Source organism: Chelonoidis abingdonii, chromosome 2 (genome assembly GCF_003597395.2).
Source record: "Chelonoidis abingdonii isolate Lonesome George chromosome 2, CheloAbing_2.0, whole genome shotgun sequence".
Classification (NCBI taxonomy): domain Eukaryota; kingdom Metazoa; phylum Chordata; order Testudines; family Testudinidae; genus Chelonoidis; species Chelonoidis abingdonii.
In genome coordinates this window covers 6,404,165-6,424,841 of record NC_133770.1, presented here as the reverse complement: position 1 = coordinate 6,424,841, position 20,677 = coordinate 6,404,165, and the positions used below count along the sequence as shown (strand labels likewise).

Sequence of the window (20,677 nt, the reverse complement as noted above, 5' to 3'; positions counted from 1 at the left end):
ACACCTCGGGAATGGAGGTTGTCTGAACTCTGAAACGTTCATAACTCTGAACAAAACATTGACTTTAATACAACTTTGAAACTTCACTATGCAGAAGAAAAATGCTGCTTTTAACCATCTTAATTTAAATGCAACAAGCACAGAAGCACAGTTTCTATACTTTGTCAATTTTAAAAAAAGTTCCCATTATTTTTTAGCAGTTTATGTTTAACACAGTTCTATACTGTATTTGCTTTTTTTTTTTTTTTTTTTTGGCTCTGCTGCTGCTGGATTGTGTACTTCTGGATCTAAATGAGGTGTGCGGTTGACCGGTCAGTTCGTAACTCTGGCGTTCAAAACTCTGAGGTTCTACTGTAATTGTTCTAGATTTGTCATGCTTGGTATCATGTTCATGGGAGAAAAGGCTTTCTAATGACACCCAACTCAATCCATTTCCATTGACACTGGGTTATCAATATTTCCACCAACAGGATGACCTGGAGCTGGGACCATGAGTGGGGGGTCAGTGAATTCGCCCACCACACTGCAGAGGGTGACACCATTGTAATTATGATTCTGTAGATTTTTACAGATAAAATGACACTTCCTTTACATTTCTATCACTACCTGCCCACTGAATGAGATTTTATTACATTATGCTCCCAGATGGTTAAGCTATACTGGAAAACAGTCTTCTTATTGCAGGAGTGTCTACATGGGTAGTTATACTGGTATAATTATAGCGGTTTAATATTCCAGTATCATTGTACTGATGTAACTAGTAATAATCTCCCCTGTACACAAGCCCTTAGATGCTACCAGATGGGAATGATGGCGTTTTACACCTGTAACTACACTTAGTGGCAGCATGCAAGGAGCCGTGGAATGGGGATCTATGCATTCGACATGGTAAAGTGAAGAGAGTAAATCAGATCGGGGGAGAGGGTTCACAAGGAAAGGACAATGTTTACACAAGGTCACAACATTATTTGTCATATGGCCTTGTGGTGCTAGTTCCTATTTCCTCCTTTGATTGTGTTCTTGTAGATTGTGCTGTTAATTTCTTTTTAAGGGTGGGGATGGACAATGGAAGCATCTAGTACGTGAATCAGAAGGGAAAATGGATTGTAAACAAAAGCAAAAATGACCAACCTGATTGCATTTGCTATTTCCCCATGCCTAGACCTCACCCATGGGAATACCACAGAGGCAGGGGTGTTGGAGGGAGCAGCTCCTAATGCAGGACCAGAGCCATAACTTGTAAAATGCTGCATAAAAGATACCTAAAGATTGTCATGACACTTTATCTGTCAATTACAAATCTCATCTATCTGCCATCGCTCACGCATAACCTTAACTTTGCACACATAACTGGGACCACCCCCATGCTTATAGCTAAGCACCTGCATGTTTGCACCCAGCTAGAGATATTTATAAACGGCCTGTCCTTTGGAAGCCTAGGTACTTCTAGCCAGATTTTTAAAAGGTATGTAGGCTCATAGTGGGATTGCAAGCAGGCCTAGATGCTTTTGAAAATCCCACAAGGTGCCTTTCTGACATTGTTTCAGAAATCCAGCCCCTTGAGGCTTTACACACTAAGGCCGTCATCTGCAAATGTTTTTTTAGCTTCTTTGGGAGATGTCCCACTGAAACAGGCTGGGCTTGATGATCAGAAGGCATTTATCAGCCAGGAATCCAGCTGAATGGGAGCTGTGTGGGAGCTTGGTGCCTCTGCGAATCAGGCCCCAGGCCCCTCCAAAAATCAAGACACTGAAAATCAGGGGCCACTTTTGAACCCATTGGCCCAAAGGCCCATAACCCTTTGGATTCCAGGGTCAGCCGGTGAGGGGTGGGCACGAAGAAGCCCACTTATCTACTGACACACTAAAAACCCTTGCACCACAGTCTGGGTCTATGGCGGTTATGCGATATGTATGTATCTCTTCATCCTTGCAAACGATATCCATAATCCCCCATAACCCAAGCCTGACCCCAGATGTACAGTACCTTCCCTTTCTGCCTGTGTATACTTCATTTCAAACATTTACGTCAATAAAATTTTTAATTCTGTACTATTTAACTTTTTTTCGTATGGAAGGAGCCCCTGAAATTGCTTTGCCCCAGGCCCCCTGAATCCTCTGGGCAGCCCTGTTGGATTTCCCCCCGCTGCCGGTCTCTGCCCGGTTTTAGTGGCTGCTCGTTGGGCCCTGGCCCCCAGCCGCACCTGTTGGAAGTCAAGCCACTGCCCCCAGTGGGGCCTAAGACACCCACGTGCCTTTGCCAGCTCCGGCGCCGGGCTCCCTGCTAGTCCATCCGCGGGGGTGACCTGCCCAGCCGCAGCCCCCGGGCAGAGCTGCGGCCCCCGCCCGTGCGAACCCAGCCCAAGGGGCTGAACAGACACCCAGGGGAAGCCGGGCGGGGCGTGTCCCGCTCCGCTCCGCGCAGCGCGCAGGCTGGGTACCGGGCCAGGGCGCACCTGGGGGCGGCTCCCCGCGCTCCGGCCCGGGGCTGTTCGCTAATCAGGCTCCAGCGGAGGAGGGGCCGAGCCCGGCCGCCAGGCGAGCCGCGCTGCCCCCCAGCAGCCATGGCGGAGGCGTAGCGAGCCGGGCGGCCAGCGGAGGAGGAGGAGGAGGAGGAGCGGGGCGCGGAAAGTTGCCATGCCCGCCGGGCGCATGGGCTGGGGGCCGGGCACAGCCAGCGGCAGCGGCCGGCGGAGATAAGGGGGCGGCGGCGGCGGCAGGATGGCTTCCAAGGAGCGGCTCTACGAGCTGTGGATGCGTTACTTCGCCAAGGTGGGTGTGGGTCGGGGGGCGCCTGCAAATACCCGCTCCCTGGGGAGGAGCGCCTGCCCCCCCCTCCCCGCCCGTTTGTCCCGGGGGGGCACCTGTCACACCTGTCCAGGGCGCACCTGTTAACTGCCCCCCTCTCCGGGGCGCGGGCTGCACCCCTTGTCCCCCGCTCCCCAAGCTTGCCCGGGATGGGCTCGGAGCAGCTGCAGGTGCAGTGGCGCCGCATCCCCCCTTGCCCTGAGCTCGCCTCCCGGCCGCGGGGACAATCCGCCCCCTGCCCTGGAGGAGGAAGCTCACCCCACCCCACCCCACGCCACCCCCGCTTGGCAATAGTTCGGTGTCGGTGCTTTGCTAACAACGGGGCAGCCCCCCAGCGCCGCCGCCCCCCACTGGCGCAGGCGGCCCGGGGCACCATGGCAGCCGTTCGCTCACTTCCTGGGCGCTTGTTTGTTTGATTATTGTGCCTCGGCTGCCGCTGGACTCCTGGCCCCTGTGCCGCAGGCCCTAGCAACTGTTACCTTGTGTGTGCGCAGGAGAGCCCGGCTCTGGTGACACAACGGCGCGGGGAAGTGTAGCCACGCTCAGGTCAAGCGCCTAGGAAATCAGGCAGTGGCAAAGCCTTGCAGGTGTGAGGTCCTGTGCAGGTGGAGCAGGAAGGAGGAGACCCTCGGGTTTAAAATCATATTGGTTAAAAAGGAATCCAGGGGGTAGCCGTGTTAGTCTGTATCCACAAAAAAAAACCGAGGAGGCCGGTGGCACCTTATAAAGACTAACACATTTATTTGGGTATAAGCTTTCGTGGGTAAAAACCTCACTTCTTCAGTGCCAGCGGACTCCTCCTTGGCTTTGTGCCTAAGTTATAAACTGTCATGGTTAACCCCGTTTGATGCAACACCTGCCTCTGACTCACCTTGCTAATTGGTGTGGTTTTACCAGCATGCTTTGCTGTTGCTGTGTGTGAAAGACTCTAAGCAAACATGAGGGAAACTGGGTGGACACAGGGTGCAGCCTGATGCACAGGAAAACGGGGGAGGGAAATGTCCTAATCTCCTGTCAGTTACAATCATGGTGCTTTTGACAAGAGTAAAACTTTTTCGAAGCAGGAGGCTCGCGTCTTGGGGATGATAAATGCAAAGTTTGAGCGTATAGGTTGCAAGTAACCTGCTAAATTAAAAGGGCAGTTTCTTTAAAAGATCTTAAATTCACTATTTACATTTGTTTGCTTTTTGCACTTCACCCAGGCTAGACGATGAAATGTGGCTACCCAGTTTCACTGCTTTTTGCTGGCACTTCCCGTTGACTTTGCGTCTGCCAGGCACCATGTGTCCTGGTTGTGCTTTGATAAGGTTTGAGTTGCAAGTGCTCTACAGGAATACTTATTTGCTAAGCTGGTTCCTTTTCAGAATTTTTTTAAAAAGATGAAACGTTTTTGTTGGTCTCTTGTTTTGTAAACATTCTTTTTCACAGTGCCGCCCAGATTTGAGCTGCTGATGTCCTTCTAAATGACATTTGGAGTAGTGGACACTTAAACTGTCTCTTTAAAATTAATTTTGGTCTCTGCCTGTAGAACACTGTTTTGTAAAGAGGAGACAGTCATTGTATGTTCATGTTGACAAGATGCGTGTGGGTTATATTCTTGTTTAATGTCTGAGTCTTCCCAAAACTCTTTTGTTTTGGGCACTAGCTGGCACTGATGATTACATCTGATGTGTGCCTCATTTTATTCCGCTAGTGCAGCTCCAACAAGCAAACTTGGCCCCCTACAGTAGAGCTTTGTTTTGGTGCGGTAAATATGGCATCAGCTGGGGGAATTCCTCTTTTGTTCTGAAAAGGAAGTTTTCTCAGCTTTTAGCATACTGCTAAAGTCAGTTCAATGTCATGGGGGAACATGGGATAACAAACTGTCACTTCGTCATCCAAAGAAACCATTTGTAATGTAAAATCATATGGCCTTTGCCTTCCTCTGCCACCTCTTGCTTTTCTAAAGGCGCAGGCTTGCATGGAATAAAAAGATTGAGCCGGATGGGGAGATGAGAGCAGCAACAATGAAACATTCCCAGTTCCGAAATCGATTTTTTTAAAGGTTGAATTTAATCCGGAGTCCATTGACTGTAAAGAGGTAATTGTAGTGCACTAGCTTGATTCTTTAGGATAAGTTCCCACCCTCTAAACCTGAGAACGTGATGAACCAGAGCTAAGATTGGTGGTTCACCTGCACCCACCTGAACAGTTCCAGGATAACAGCAAGATTGAAACCTTCATTTTGTATCTGCCTTTCCCCTTGTGTGGATTGTTCTGTCTCTTCCTGCTGTGTTGCATCTTGCATTTGAACTGGAGTGCGATGGTAAATTGACCGCTGGTAAGTCTGCAGGCTTGGGCTCATCCCTGAGAACCAAAAGAGGGTGATGTGTGCATGCAGCAGAATTCAGAGGGAGGGATATTACAGTTGACTTCAGTTTTTCTTAAAAAACAAACAACCTCCCCACCCCAAACCAACAACCTTTAAGAAATGAAAATGAGTAGAGATTCCCAGTGACACGAGTTGCTTCCAAGCAAAAAATCACACTTAACGTTCTGGAAGGATGCACAGACATAGGGTGGGGGAAGGGGGAGAACACACCACTGACAAATGGCAAGTTCGGAGATTTCTTTGGGTGGGTTTAGTTAGGGAAAAGGGGGACAAATCACCTAAATGGGAAGGGGAATGGATGCTATTTCAAGAGACCAGGTAGTTATGAATCACAGAATTGACTCTGTGTGCGCGCGCGCTGTTCAGAGTTATCTGGGTACCTGATGGAGGAAGAGAGGAGGGAGGTGAACAGAGAGAGAAGTGGATAAGTAAAGGCTTGGATGTATGGTACCTATGCCTTACTGGGGGAGATGTATTGGCTATGTTGGATCTTGCTGAATCTCCGAGGAGGAGTATTATTCATCTAGATTGTTGCAATGGCATCTTCTCGATGATAAGCACCGATATCCTGTGGGGGTAGGATCTCTGCTTAACTGGGATATGTCACCATTACCCTGCAATGGGTTAATAGGCATTAACAGCTCTTCCTGCAGGCATCTGAGACCTCATGCTGGATTTCTGTTTGCAGGGGAGGTGTCACTAATGTGCAAAAGGGCCTGCAGGAGGCTATGCCGTTCGTTATGTTAATACTGGATTTCTCTACACGGCCTTCATATTTTACAGCATGACCTGCTATTTATGTGTACGAATACTTACAATTGAAGTCTCTAGGAATGTCTGTATACCTGCGTCTGACGCATTTGCCTGTTCCTACAATGTTTGCTATGCGAAAACACCAACTGCTCTTAGGAGTCCCCTGATCGTGAAGATTTACTCCAGCCACGGTGCCCTGTGACAAATCCCACCTACAAAATCTCTGGGGGCTGCTGTTTTTGGCTGGGACTCTGGTCTGAACCTAATGCTGGGAACGTAGGCCACTCAGTGCAATAGCAGGCCCTGTCTGCCGGCAACTGCATTTGAAAGGCAAAGACAAGAATCATGCCGAGATATCGTTATCTCTCTAACATCCTAATGGAATGCATGGCTTGCTAACTTTGATCATCCGATTTGGACTGAATATCAAATGCTGCACAGGAGTCCGTTTCTCTTACATTGTCCTTCATTGTGTCATAAAAATTAAAATCCAGGGGGCTGGTTAGGCAGCTAGGAAGACAAAATCAACATGGTGATGGAGATCAGCGAAGATGCCATGTGTGTCTACTAACCCACCAGTAAATTGCATCTTTTCCTGTTAAAGAAGAATTAACGTTGCTGATGGCGTCTCAGCTTGTAAAAATGTCTTTGTTCATGAGCTGTGTGGGTTCTTTAACAGATCATGCTAAAGCCTTATTGAGCGGATGATGGATCTTCAGTATTCTTATTAATCATCTTCCCTCTGAGCTTTCTCTGTTAAGTACATTAAGTACTGGGGAGTGAAAAATGATCACTTATGTTGTATCATGCCATTAATTAAACACATTCCTGCAGCGTAGTGAAATGGGACTAGAAGTAAGTGGCCTTTGGGGAGGATGTGAGCTGCATCCAGCCCGCTGACCACCTGACAAAACCCCAACTTCTGATGTTCTGTAGTGACATGACTGATATCACAGTAGTGCCTAGAGGCATTGAGATCAGCGTCTCCAGGGTGCGAGGCGCTGCACAGAAAGACAGTGCATCTCCGTCTAAACAGAGAACATAAGAACAGCCATATTGGGTCAGTCCAAAGGTCCATCTAGCCCAGTATCCTGTCTTCCGACAGTGGCCAATGCCAGGTGCCCGAGAGGGAATGAACAGAACAGGCAATCACCAAGTGATCCATCCCCTAACACCCGCTCCCAGCAGAAAGGAAGGGGGAGGGATAGCTCAGTGGTTTGAGCATTGGCCTGCTAAACCCAGGGTTGAGTTCAATCTTTGAGGGGGCTACCTAGGGATCTGGGGCAAAATCAGTACTTGGTCCTGCTAGTGATGGCAGGGGACTGGACTCGATGACCTTTTGGGGTCCCTTCCAGTTCTATGAGATAGGTATATCTCCAATTATTTATTTATTTATTTATTTGCCTCATCTTTCGAATGAGAAACTGAGGCATGGGGAGAGGGGCACAGAGTCCATGGTACAGCCAAGAATAGAGTCCAGATCTTAAGTCCCAGTCCAGTATCTTAACCACAGGTCTGCCTTTCCTCTAGGTGAGGAGACGGCTCTGGCTTTGTATAACAGCTTGCCCTATGAGAGCCTTGGAACTGGGCTAAAGCCTGCTCGTTTTGAAGAACCGTGGAGAACTTGAGCTAAGGTCCCTTTTCCATTTAGAACTATGTGTGTGGCCATCTCCATGCACCAGCTGGCCTGGAGGCTCGTGGTGAGAGGAGGACATCCAGAGTGTCTCTTTGTGGGGCTGCTAGACTCTCGCGATGGACTACACGGCGTTGACTGGTGCCCTAGAATGCCCTTGTGGCTCCCGGCTAGTCTGAGCTTTGGGAGTTGCTGAAAGCCTAGAGGGGTGTGGGGCTGTGCCGTCTCCTTTTGCTAGAGGAAACCATTCTGGAGCTGCAGGTCTTTCTGCAGCTTATGGCAGAACTCAACTCTTCCTTGTCACGGCCCGTTGCAGCCACTGGTGACTCTTATTAAATGACTGCATGCGTGTACCTTCTGTTAACGTGGGCCAATCAAGTGTCCGATCAGCCAGGTCCTTCTGCTCTGGGTTTGTTTTGAACTTGGTAACCAGATCTTGCCTCTTTAAAGGAGTTTCCCTGCTGCTGTTGACACTGCAGGGCTGGGCTCGCTTTGTTCGTTTTCCCCACCCGCCAAGGGAACTATGCAGCTTTGACAATAATACAGTGGACAAGCAGGCACAGACAAGCCTTGGCGTGCACAGTGTCTTGGGATGTCAGGCAGCTGGAGCGGGCTCAGGGAGTGACAGCATCCTCAGCCGAGCCCTCTCCTCTGAATATCTTCAGAGCATGTTTCTATTTTATCATGGCTCCCATTTCCCAGACACCCTTCCCTTCATCTAGGCCTGGTTTGCGCAAGCATTTTCCTTCTGGTTTCCCATCTGTGCACTAGTGTAGCTCCCTGGCAGTAGCATGTGTAAAGGCGAACGTGCACAAGGTGCTAGTGGTGTCTGGCAGTCTAACCGCGTCTCCTTGGCCAGCTCCGGGCAGTCTTAGGCCTACACTACTTGGTTAGGTTGACATAGGCTGCCTTGCGTCAGCTTAGCTTTGGAAGTGTCTTTGTTAACTTTGGCTCCCACCAGCATAAGTGCCTCTCGGCACCGATTTAGCAACACCGCCTCCCTGAGTGGCAGAAAGTCCTGCTCGATGTAGTCGGGTCGGCGCAGTGTCAGCGTAGACTCCGCGTTGCTTGCGTCGACTGTTCCTGACTTTTTGGAGCTGTCCTGCAATGCCCCGTGCCGACCGAACGAGGAGATGCACCCCGCCGGCACAAGGAGCCGAGCGTGCACGCGCACAAACGATTTAATAACCGCGGTGGCTGTGTGTCAACGTCATTGTGTAGCATCGACATGGCCTGAGTGTGGCACTGGTTAAACTGCAAGTGGCTTATCTATTAGCAGTGGTAATAATCATGTTTATCAGAGCGATGCTGAAGAACCATCCCAGCTCGGGGCTCCAGACACAAAGTGGGGGAAGGGGTAGAACACACCACTGACAAATGACAAGTTCTCAGATTTCTTTAGGTGGGTTTAGTTAGGGGAAAGAGGGAGAAATCAGGTAAGTGGGAAGGGGGTGAGGAAGACAGGGCAGAGGAGAAGGGGCTAAGAGGCAAGCCCTGGATTGAAGCTGAGGTGGTACAAACTGGTAATCGGCACAAGACAAAGTCAGTCCAGTCAAAGGTGTTGAAAGTTCCCTGAAGGTCCCTTCTCCAGCTGCTTCTGCAGCTGTTCCTTCTGACTGGGCCTTTCTGCCATTTTTCCCTTAAGTCTGCATGGTGTGGGGATCCGGGGTGTGTGTGTGTTGGTCTCCCCAACACAGTTTTGGGTCTGAGAGGTGTGACCCTGGCTAGGCCCCTTCTGCTAGTGCCTGCATCAGCTTCTGTAGCTGCTCCTAATGGCTGGAGTTGCTGGCTTGTTCCTCTTCTGTTAGTGGAGGTGCAGCTGGCTGATGTCAGTTTGAAGCCAGCGGAGACCAGCCTTAGTGGCCTCAGAACATAGGGCTGGTCCATCCTGGGAATGGACATTGGCATAGCTTTGTCTCTTGGGGGTGTGAGAAATATACTCACACTCTTCCCCCCGTGACATAGCTGTACTGACCAATGGAAGAATTCTTCCAAACTACCCCCTCTCAGGGTGGTGGATTAACTTCAGTGATGGGAGAAGTAGTGAGTGTCTACACGGGTGTGCTGCAGCAGCACAACTGTAGCGTGTTGTGCATAATCATACCTATAAGCTCTGGCTACCTTACTGCAGGTGTTCCCAGCATTGCTGTCTTTGCTGGGCTAAGGAAACTGGAGAGCTTCCTGGGTTGGGAGCAGGTGTCTTATGCTTACTCTTTGGAAGGGATCCTTGCTTCAAAGAATCTTTACTTGGTAACCTTTCTCTTGCCCAGAGCATACAGAAACGTACGGCTGCAGCTGTAGCAGCAGACCCGTTGGCAAACCTTCAAGATGAATTGCAGCTCAAAACCACAGTTTGTATACTTCAGTGCTTCCTTAGGCCTTTCTCCACCATCGGCAATCCCACTTCATGTATGAAAAATAGCCCCCGAGCCTTGCTTTCCTTTCTTAGTTGAAGGCTTTAGGTCCAGGTCTCTGGAGGACCTGTCTAGTGATGTCAACAGATGGGAGTTGAGATACAGCTCTTCTTGCTCTGGGGGAGTGGAGAGGAGATGCAGGTTGTTGTGCTGTTTCCTGGGATCTCCTCACCGCCCCCAGGGCTGGAGCTCAGGTTTCTGTTACCTGAGGTCTCCCCATGTCGCTCCAGGGGAAGAGGGACGCAAGCACCTGGGACGAAGTGCGTGTGTCATACAGATATGCGAAGGCTCCTTCAAACAACACTGGATCTCGCGTCCGGTGTTGCAACGGAGCAGCGGAGGACTGGATTGCCGCCGTGGCTGGTGCTGAAAAAGGAAGCACTTCAGAGGCTCCAGTTTGTACGGACAGCGCCGAATGCGCTGTGCCCGGCACTGATTGCACTCTGCTAGTGCAGTGGGGTCTCTGCAAGGCTACTAGAGATGATGGTAGCAAGCAGCGTACAAAGGACTTATTACGTGTGAATTACATTTCGTCCCATTTATGGGTCCCCTCGTGCTGTCAGACTAGTGTAAAGGGGTCTTGGTGTAAGTCCTGGTCTAAATGGTTCTTTTTGCACAAGTGTAACTCTTGGATTAAGGTGTGACTTTTTTTTACTGATACAACCTTAGTGTGCAGGCATTATACAGGTATAAAGGTACCTTCTACCACTATAGCGTATTCCCCTTCCCATCTGGGAATAAACTGTATTTGTAGAATGGAGAGGTGTGCCACTTGGTAAAACAGTCCAGCTGTGTAGCGTAGACGAGACTTAGGTGAGAATCCAGCCCTTAGTTTAGTAGCTTGTCAGCTGATGGTCACAGCAAATGAGTTTCGTCTTGTGCTGTAAGCGTGGTTAGACAAATACTGTACATGTCCGGCAAGGTGAGTGTGTTTTAGTAAGTCCCTGTCTTGTAACTGGTTTATATGTGCAGCTGCCCTGTAACTCTGCAGACTACATCGCTGTCTGTCATCTGTTGATGAAATGCCATTTAGTGTTGCCTAAATTGCTTTGTTTTGATCACTCTGTAAGTCTATTTAAACAGATTCATTTACGTTGGTACCGCTTGCGTTATTTTCCAGACTTATTTCATTTCTCATAATCGCAGCTCTATCAGCCAGCATCTTGCCCAAAATGCTGTGTATTTTAAGTCAGTGATGAACACCTCATTTGAATAATGAACTAATCAAAGTTCATTTAGTCTTGGGTTACTCTCCAATGGACAATTTTCCGCATACCAGGAAAAAAAATTCTCACAACTGGCATTAATTGGCCACTTGTCAGTCTTAAGAGAGACCGTTCTCTAGGCCCATTTAGCCCTCAAGTTCCCCCCTAGGTCAGGATGGAAGTACAGTAGGACCCCATTTAACGAGCCTCCATTATCTGGCTCTCCGTATTTACTGAATCACCAGCTGCCTGGGGCTGACAGCAGTTGGGGGCTCCAGCTGTCAGCCCCCAGGCAGCCAGGGGCTCCAGATTTTCAGTTATCTGATCTGACTGCAGTCCAGTTAGGTCTGAGATTTGGAGTCCTAATGTGCAGAGGTTCGGAAGCTTGCAGATTAGCAGCCTGTGATGAATTTAGGCTGCAGATCTGTCTAGGCATATATCGTACTCTTCATCATGTGGTGGTCTTCATCATTATTAAATGTGCGTGTCTCAGATCCTTCCAAGAAAGACTTGTCAAGTACCGAGCCAAAGAGTTTAAAACTTTTTTCTCAGATGTAGTTCTTAAACTTTACAGTGTAAGGGAATTGTACCATAATAGCTACAGGCAGGCTCTGAATGAACAGATTTAGCATGAAAATATAGCATAAAAATCCAGTGGGGATTTTGCACACTTGCACGTCTCAATTATGCCCCCTCTGAATAGTGACAGCTACTACTTGATATTTGGATCAATAACAGAACTGCTTCCCCATTGTTTTGTGCACTAGGAATATAGCAAGATCCCGATTTTAGGAACTAATTGGAGAATGAGGTGCTAAGAACATGAAATTGAACATCTCAAAATTGCAGTGGGTACGGTGCACAAGTTAATTTATTGCCCAGTGACAGAATACATAGCAAATAGTTACACATGTGTAGTGTCTGGTTAGTCTTCGCTGCCAAACTGCTCAGTCTATTCAAACTAGTACAGCTGCTTGAAAGTTGGCTGAAGGTTTGAAGTCCCACTGAGTGGCAGAAAAATGGTTCATATGATGGGTCATTCATTAGATTGATGTTCATAAAATTGGGGTTCTGCTGTCCAGGTTACTGTGTCACTGGCAAAGCAAGCGACTTATGAAAACAAAGATTTGACTAGGAGAGAATTGTGGTAATTAGCAGAGATTTTGGGCGTGTGTGTGGCCGGGGAGTGGAACGGGGATGGCTGTTGCCAAGCAAGTGGCTGCAGCGTGTAGCCACATCTGAAGAGGTAAAGGTGACCCTTAATCAGGAAACGGAGCAACATTTTGTGCTTTTTCTCTGCCTAAGGGTTTTCTTCACTACTGGTGAGGACGTGCTGCACACGTAAATGACATCATCGTGTAATGAAGCCCATAGTTGACTTTGTGGACTTTTGTTTCTCTTATCTGGTTATTTTTATTTCTATTGCAGTAGAGATCCAAACGGGGGCGTCCTGTTAGCTGCAGAGTTAGCTGTTGCTTCAGACCTTGTCTGACCACGCAAGTCTCTGCTCTAACAATACCACCATTCTGTGTGTAAGACAATAGGGAAGGCCTGGCCAATGTCTGGACAGCGTCTAGCGCAATAGGGTTCTGGTCCATGATGAGGGCTGCTGGGAGCTCCTACGATACGAATAACACAGCTGCAGACAAAAGAATGGGAGCCTGCCATACGAGCCCGAGACTGGGAAATGAGGCACAGAGATGAAGTGACTTGGCTTGTGTCCGTGTAGGTGAGCCGGGCAAAGCTTGGAATAGAACCCGAACTCAGCGCCTTAGCAATAAACTCCTCCTCCTTCCACCGTTAACACTCGCAGCCCATTTGTCCTTCAGAAAAGAGAGGATTGTTGGTAGTGCCTGGGAGCCTGGTGACTCATACCGTCTAGTGACGTGAGCTGGCTGGGGATCCTTCGTAGCTTGTTGAGTTTTTTTGGTATGCGGAAACCACCGTGACTTTTCTGCCTGGCTGCTGCGTCGCCCATCTGCCTATGGTGGTGCACATATAGAGGTGTAACCTGTGTGCACGTGCGCGAAGCTGTCTGTGCTGTAAGCAGTACGGTTGTCCCCTTTTCCTGAGCTATAGGGTGGCAGCTCTCTCTAGCTTCCTGCTTCAGAGATGCACTCCACCTGCTTCTTTGGATGAGAGCCCCATGGATGCTGACCGCCTTTAGTGCACCAGCCCTGCCCTGCCCTCAGAGAAGCAGCAAGGAAGTTTCGCACCCTAGGCGAAACTTCCACCTTGCGCCCTGCCCTGTGGCAGCTCCCCCCTCCCCCTGGGGAGCCATGCAGCACCTCCCCACCCCACCTCTGCTCCGCGTCCTCCCCGAGCACGCCGCTCCCACTCTAATTCTCCTCCCCTTCCAGGCTTGCAGTGCCAAACAGCTGATTGGTGTTGCAAGCCTGGGAGGCGGGAGAAGTGGAGCAGCGACCGCGTGCTCAGGGAGGAACTACTGTAAAAAAAATAAAATAAATTAAAAAAAAAAGATTGGGGGTACTGCTTTTTGGCGTCCCAAAATCTTGGCGCCCTAGGCAACCGCCTAGTTCTCCTTAATGGTAGAACTGGCCCTGTGGCAGAGCATTATCAGTCCATTGAGCGGGTGCCTCTCAAGTTCTCTAACATCCACCTTGCTCTAGTCAGAGTGAGGGTGATTAACCACCGCAGCAACTTGCTGAGCGCTGTGGTGGATTCCCTGTCACTTAAGCCTTTCAATCCAGGCTGGCTTCCTTTCTTAAAAACCTGCCCTAGCTCAACCTTGAGAGATGGGCCTGCTGCCGGAAAGGCTGGGTGAAATCCTCTGGCCTGGGTTAGACAGCAGGTCAGACAAGATGATCGTATTGGTCCATGCTGGTCTTAACCTTGCATTTCAACATTCATAGCTGTTATTGAGCCACACGTTTGTATTACAGGACTTCCACCTAATGGTTTAGTTGAGGTTGGGTTCCCCCTTGTTCTGGCCACTGTACGAACACATTGAGACAATCCCTGCTCCAAAGGAACTTAGTCTGACTAGACAAGGTAGGCAAAGGGAGGATTGTAATCCCCATTTTATAGATGGGGAGACTGAGGACTGGTCTACACTGCGGGGGGGTTCAAACTAAGATAGGCAACTTCAGCTATGCTATTTGCGTAGCTGAAGTTGAAGTATCTAAGTTGGACTTGGTCATCCTCACGGCGGCGAGTCGACCGCCACAGCTCCCCCGTCGACTGCGCTTACTCCTCCTGTGCTAACGAGCATCAGTTAGCGGATCGATTTATCGCATCTAGACGAGACGCGATAAATTGATCCCCGATACATCTAACACTACCCACCGATCCGGCGGGTAGTGTAGACTTACCCTGAGACTCAGAGGTCAAGGACTTAATTCTGCAGAGGGTTGAGCACACTGAGTCTGATCCAGCACTGGACTTAGCCCATGCATGTCTCTTGAGTGTTCGACTAGTCAATGGGAGTGCACACGTGCTTTGTGGGGTCAGAGCCAGAGCATGTTGCAGCATCGAGCCCTATGTGACCTGGCTCAAGGCCACCCAGGAAGTTTGTAGCAGAGCTGGGACTCAGATCTCCTGAGTCCCAGTCCAGTGCCCAAACTCCATGGTGGCCCTTCCCCTCAAGCCCGTGCTACCTGGAGCTTATGTAGGCGTCGGCTCTCTGAAGTTCCACTCCTCCAGGAAGGTCACTCATGCTGAAAACCAGGAAGCTCGTTTTAGGGGCAAGGCTGAATCCCTGAGTTGCCTGCTGCTGACTCTCTTGCCCTCTGGGTTTTTGATGATGCTTAAGTACTCCCTGCTTCCTGTCCCTCGGTCTTTCTTGCCACCACTCTGATAATGATACTGGGAAATTGGTCTCCTCCTCCAGAAGTTCCTGTCTGTCTCTAGTAGCTTTCTAGGAACGGGCCTTGTGACAAAACACTAGGGATACAGCCAGGAGAATACACTCAATTAGAAGAATGCTAAGGGAGCATGTTTCCTAGTGCCTGGAGTCCTGGCTATTCTGGTGGATGAGACTAAAAGCCAAGTGCCCATAACCACACCAGGCCATTAATTCTCCCCTGACCTGTTTTAGCCTCTCCCTCCCCCAGTGTGGCTGTGTGGAATATGCTAGCTGATAAAACACCTGTCCAGGTCACAATCACTGTCCTGACTTCTCATCTCTGACTGTGGAGTTGATTCACCTTTTAATACCCCGGAGTCCACTGTATGTGCTCATCCCATGAGCCGGCTGCCCTCCTCTCTTACGTTGGTGCTGCATCTGTCATCCCCCTGGTCCTCCTCTTTCCGCTGGCTTTAAAAGCTCATCTGCATGCTCCTCCTTGGCGTGTGAGGGCCCATCGCTGATTCACTTCTTCTGCTTCTGGCGTTTATACCACAAATAGCAGCGAGGTAGAGGACTTGTTCTGCGCTCCCAGTGAAACGGATGCGATGCAGGCCTGGCTTATAAGGGTTTTAAGTAGCTGTCCCTGCTCCAGGACACTCTAGCACCGTCCTGGACATGGGAAGATTAACAGATCCAACTTTGGCTTGGCTGGACCGTATGGTGTTACGGGAACAGGACATCAAGCGCTGTGTAAAGGCCTGTAGGGAAACAACTAACCAGCGTGGTGGTGAGAGTACAGCATTAGGTTCTTGTAGCCTGTACAGGCTGAGGAGGTGAGCGATTGTCCAAGCAGTGTGGCAGTGATGGGGTAGTAAGAAGAACTCGGCTTTATAAAAAGGTCCAAGCGGTGGTGTCTGCCAGGCTGACAGTCAAGCTCCCAAGGGAGCGGGTGGAAGACCCTTGAGAAATGTGGAACCAGACCAGGCACTAGAGAAAAGGAGAAAATTCTCCTCCTGGTCCTTATGAGATGGCCTAGTGGGACCTGATATGGCGCCCTTCCTCCGAGCCCTCCTCCCCTATTCATGTGATGGGCTCCTCAGCCTGGGTAGCAGCTCTGTACCATGCACGCCAGCCTGCTCTGTATTGCCAGACGGCGACACACATCATCAGTCTGGAGCAGCTGCTGCTCTCCTGCTTGGTTTCTAACCTGGGCCCCTGAATTCGCTCCTTAGGTGCCAGGTCGGGCTGGTACCTCTGCATCCTGTCTCGGTGCTAAGGGCTGGAGCAGGCTAGGTGTGGGGATGCCAGCGGGGCAGGAGAAGAACAAAGGTGACGGTAAGCTCTCTGGGACAAGCTGTCGTATCCTTAACGTTTGTACGGTGCCTGTTGCAAGGAGGCGGCTGGCGCCTCTGGTCCCCTCTACGATGCTAATGGGAAGAGAAGTGTCTGTCCTGGGAACGTTTTGGTTCCTGCCCCACTGAATGGGTCCAGATCCCAGCCTCCCGCTCCCGCTGGTGGGGGCAGTCAGCAGTGGTATACGCCAGTGCTGTCGTTCCAGGCCCTGATCAGTTCCATCCAGCAACGGGCAGTGCTCAGACACTCGCCAACTCATTACAATCTTGGCACCTCATCAGACATTGCAGGTCGGAGCCCACAGGTGGATTGACTTCAAATTGCTGGCTTCAGTCAGCAAGGAGGAAACCTTGGTTTAAATCATGCAGTTAATCTGGTTTTGCATTTGTACTTTATTTTCCTAAAGAGATGTTGATTCTCATTGATTGGTGACATGTGAATTTGGAATTAAATATAGATTTACATTAAATTTGGTACTATGACTTGCTAAACAGGAGGATATGCTGGAGAGCTATACACATTTAAGCAGTTATGTAGCTTAATTTGTTTGTCCATGTTCTTAATTTTTACATTTATGACACTTAGAAAATGGCAAATGACTTTTCCTATTTACTAGATTTTTACTTGTCAAGTTGCGTTTGGATGGCAACTGGAATTCAAGTAAACACGCAGAGTTTTAATGTTTTAAAATGATCTTAAATGTGCTGGATACATAAGAATAGAGTTTATCCAAACATTTTCCATTTAAAACTGATTATGAAAGGAAATATCTGTAGCTAGTGAATTGAACAGATTGTGGTTATATATCCAATAAGGTTTTAGCACTAACAGAGCTCATCTTTACACCTTGTTGTGATTCCTAGACTGGACGAGCAAAACAAGCATTGCTGCTTTAATTCCAGTTGGTTTTTAGTTCTTTGAGAGTTTGATCATTTAGCTAAACTAGATGACTAAACGGAAATGAAGAAAATATTCCATCTATACCCGCAGAAGAGGCTACTGCTGTCAAAAGTTGATTTAGTCATTCAGCAAATTCTGGGTCCATCTGTTTAGCTAGTGACTTCCTTCAGTTGAGTGGCTGGACTTTTTCATGTCCTTGAATATTTTAGATGGGCCTTAATATTGCTTTCTGTCTATTACCCGAGTGGCTAGCCAAAGTTTTGGGTTGTGGAGATGTTCTAGTTAAGAAGAGAAATTGGTGATAGTTGGGTATTTCTTTGCAATCTTCTTTATTTACAAGGAATCACAGAAGATTAGGGTTGGAAGGGACCTCAGAAAGTCATCTAGTCCAACCCCCTGCTCAAAGCAGGACCAATCCCCAGACAGATTTTTACCCCAGTTCCCTAAATGGCCCCCTCAAGGATTGAACTCACAACCCTGGGTTTAGCAGGCCAATGCTCAAACCACTGAGCTATCCCTCCCCACCCCTCCATTTACAAACTCCCATGTCTCTGAATATGAAGGGAATCAAATACCAGGATAACTGTGGTGCTGAGCGCAAAAGCAGCGAGCAGCCTACGCCCCTCGCTCAGACACCTCTCTGCAGGTTTCTTCCAGGGTCAGATACCTGGCTTTCAGCTGCCCCTTCAGGCTGTCTCTCTTCTGTCCTCTGTGTTCTGCCTGCCCTCACTCGCATCCTTACCCAAAACAATCCTCAGCAAAAGTTCCTGGCCAAGTTCATAGTCCTTTGTATTAGATGGGGGCTTAACTGTACATTTAAATTAATTTAATCGCCGTGAAGATGTAACTCAACCCATCACAAGGTTTTATCCCATTCAGAACGGCATTGCATGTCACATTTTAAAACCGTAGAGGTTTTCTTTTAAAAAGAAAAATAAAATCCACTTGTCTTGATAAATCCTCAATCGTCATCCATCCAGGAAACCATCAACCTAAACTGTGGTCACGCTTTATCCCGCTCCTGGTAACTGTCCCCATTACAATGAGCCTTGGGTGGATCCCTTTGGCTTGCTAAGCTGTACCAGGGCAGCTGCTTGCGTGGAGATAGCAATGGTCCTACTCTACAGCCAGCTGAAGGACAAGGGGTAACCATCCTGGGTTGCAGCGTTTGCAGGGACCACCAGCTCGCTAAGATGTTAAACCAGGGCGGCCTTTGCTGTGCACGGGGATGCAAAACTCCCATTGCTCCCACTCTTGCAGTGGTCTGAAGCCAGAATTCCCTCGCGTGGGGCTCTTTTTTGTGGGTGGGGGCGTGCATGGGTTGGCTGCCCTGGGTTATCTGCCACAGGGTGGCTTTACCTAGAACTTGTAATGGGATGAAGGATGCCTTGGGCGTAACTTTATCAATGAAGTGACACCAGCCCTCAAAACTTCATTCCCTTAGACACAGATTTCCTAATTCCATCCAGCAGCCCACCATGGCCCACGGCTGCAGCTCCTAGGTGCTGCTGCAACACATGGAAAAGCACCGTCCAAAATGCAGCTGTTAGATTAGTGACCTGGGGAGGAGAGGGCTCCCAAGACAAGGACGTTCCATACAGGTGAAGAGTGAGTGAGTGTGCACAGGTGCACCCCTGCTTTGAAGATAGGCTGAAAACCTGAGCCCACCCTTTCCTCTCACAGGTGTCCTCTCTGAATACGGTTTGTATTCTGGTAGCAGCTGGAGGCCTCTGCCATGCTCAGGGCCCCAGTGTGCAAGGCACTGCACGTACGCCTCATGAGACACTGAGCCTACCTCAGTGTTTACTGTCTGCTACATAGACAAGACGGATGGAAGACTTTTATAGCGGAGGAACCGAATCCTGGAGAGAGGAAGTGACACAGCAGCTACTGGAAGCTGAACCCAGATCTTCTGAGTTGTGATCCATTGCCTGGCCCCAGGGCTGGCTTTAGGCCGATTCAGCCGATTCCCTGGAATTGGGCCCCACCCCTAAGAGGGCCCCGCGCCTTAGGCCTCTTTTAAATTTTTTTTTTTCCTTACTGCCGGCTGAGGTCTGCTCCAGGGTCTTCCATGGCCCGCTCCCCTGACCAAAGCGTGGCCGGGAGTGTGGCTGCCCCACAACCCTGCTCTCCCCACTGGAGCTCTGGCCAGACCGCGACAAGCCTCGCAGCTCCGCTCTCCCGGCTGGAGCCCCGCACTGGAGAGTAACACGCTGCCCCACAGCCCCGGCCGGAGCGTGGCAAAGCTGCCCCGCGGCCCCGGCTGGATCCCCGGCCGGAGCGCAGCAAGCCCCGCAGCATCGCTCTCCCGGCAGGAGCTCTGGGCCCTTTAAATAGCTCCCAAAGCCCTGGGATAGCGGTAGGGGGCTCCGGGGGCTATTTAAAGGCCAGGGCTCCAACTGTCTCTGCCACCCTGTCCTTTAAATAGCCGCCGGAGCCCCGCAACCCCCAATGTATTCTCCAGGGCTCCCACGGCTATTTAAAAGGTCCAGGGTGGGGTAGAAGCAGGGGAGCTCCAGGCCCTTTAAATAACCCCCAGAAAGCCCCTGGATTTAATGAGGCTTGGGGCACCTATGTGGAGGTTGCTGCGTCTGCCTCTGCTGCACCCCCTGCCCTTGGCCCGCACCAGCCTATGCCCTCCCCCTCCGGCCCTTGCAGCCAGCTCTTGCCACCTGTGCCACAGCCTAGCCCCTTAGCCAAACCCTGCCCTGTCGTCAGCCCACCTCTCCTGCCACACACCCTTGTGGTCCCTGCTCGAAGGCCCGGCACCAGCAGCCCCTGGGTTATCATGGAGCTTGGGGACTATTTACAAGGCCGGGGCTGCAGCTGGCTCATGCTGCACCCCTGCCCTGCCGCACCCCCCCCACAGCCCTGCCCGCACCAGCCCTGCACACCCAGCCCACACCGAGCCCCAAACCCCCTGCCCTGTCTCCAGCCAGCCCCACTGCACTCCCCTGCCTGAAACCAGAGAGTTCCACACTCCTCTGTCTCCAGCCCTCCCAATCCCTACTGCATCCCCCTGCGGCCCTGCCTGAGGCCAGCCCACTCCACACACCCCTGTCTCCAGCCAGCCCTGCACCCCTTGCCCTGCCTGCAGCTAGACCCTACCTCCAGTCAGCCTCATGTCCACTGCTGCCCTGCAGTTCCCAGGGCAGTAACCCTGCACACCTGCTTCAATGAGGGGGGCAAGGAGCAGCTGGGACTCACACATCTGCACTCCCGCAGGGAGTGGCAGGGACCCACACATGTGAAATGACGGTCATTTCAACAGCATATATGATGCAATGTACATAATATATAATTGTATTATTTATATAGTTATGGGAAGCAAATAATACATGAAAGAAATGACAGGTTGTTTTTTTTTTTTTAAGTCATCCCTGCCAGGGCCCCGCCGAAAATGTTTGAATTGGGCCCCGCGCTTCCTAAAGCC

At 50.1% G+C, this 20,677-nt stretch overlaps 1 protein-coding gene across 3 annotated transcripts in view; it reads left to right on the top strand.

Annotated features, from left to right (window-relative positions):
* Window positions 1-2,651: 2,651 nt before the first annotated feature.
* Window positions 2,652-20,677, top strand: part of NBEAL2 (neurobeachin like 2) — a 196,494-nt gene continuing 178,468 nt past the window's right edge. For all 3 annotated transcript variants that reach the window (XM_075062154.1, XM_075062153.1, XM_032770619.2), the window contains exon 1: window positions 2,652-2,771. In XM_075062154.1, coding sequence (XP_074918255.1) covers window positions 2,721-2,771 — 51 coding nt within the window. In that variant the 5' untranslated portion in view covers window positions 2,652-2,720. The remainder of the gene's footprint in view (window positions 2,772-20,677) is intronic.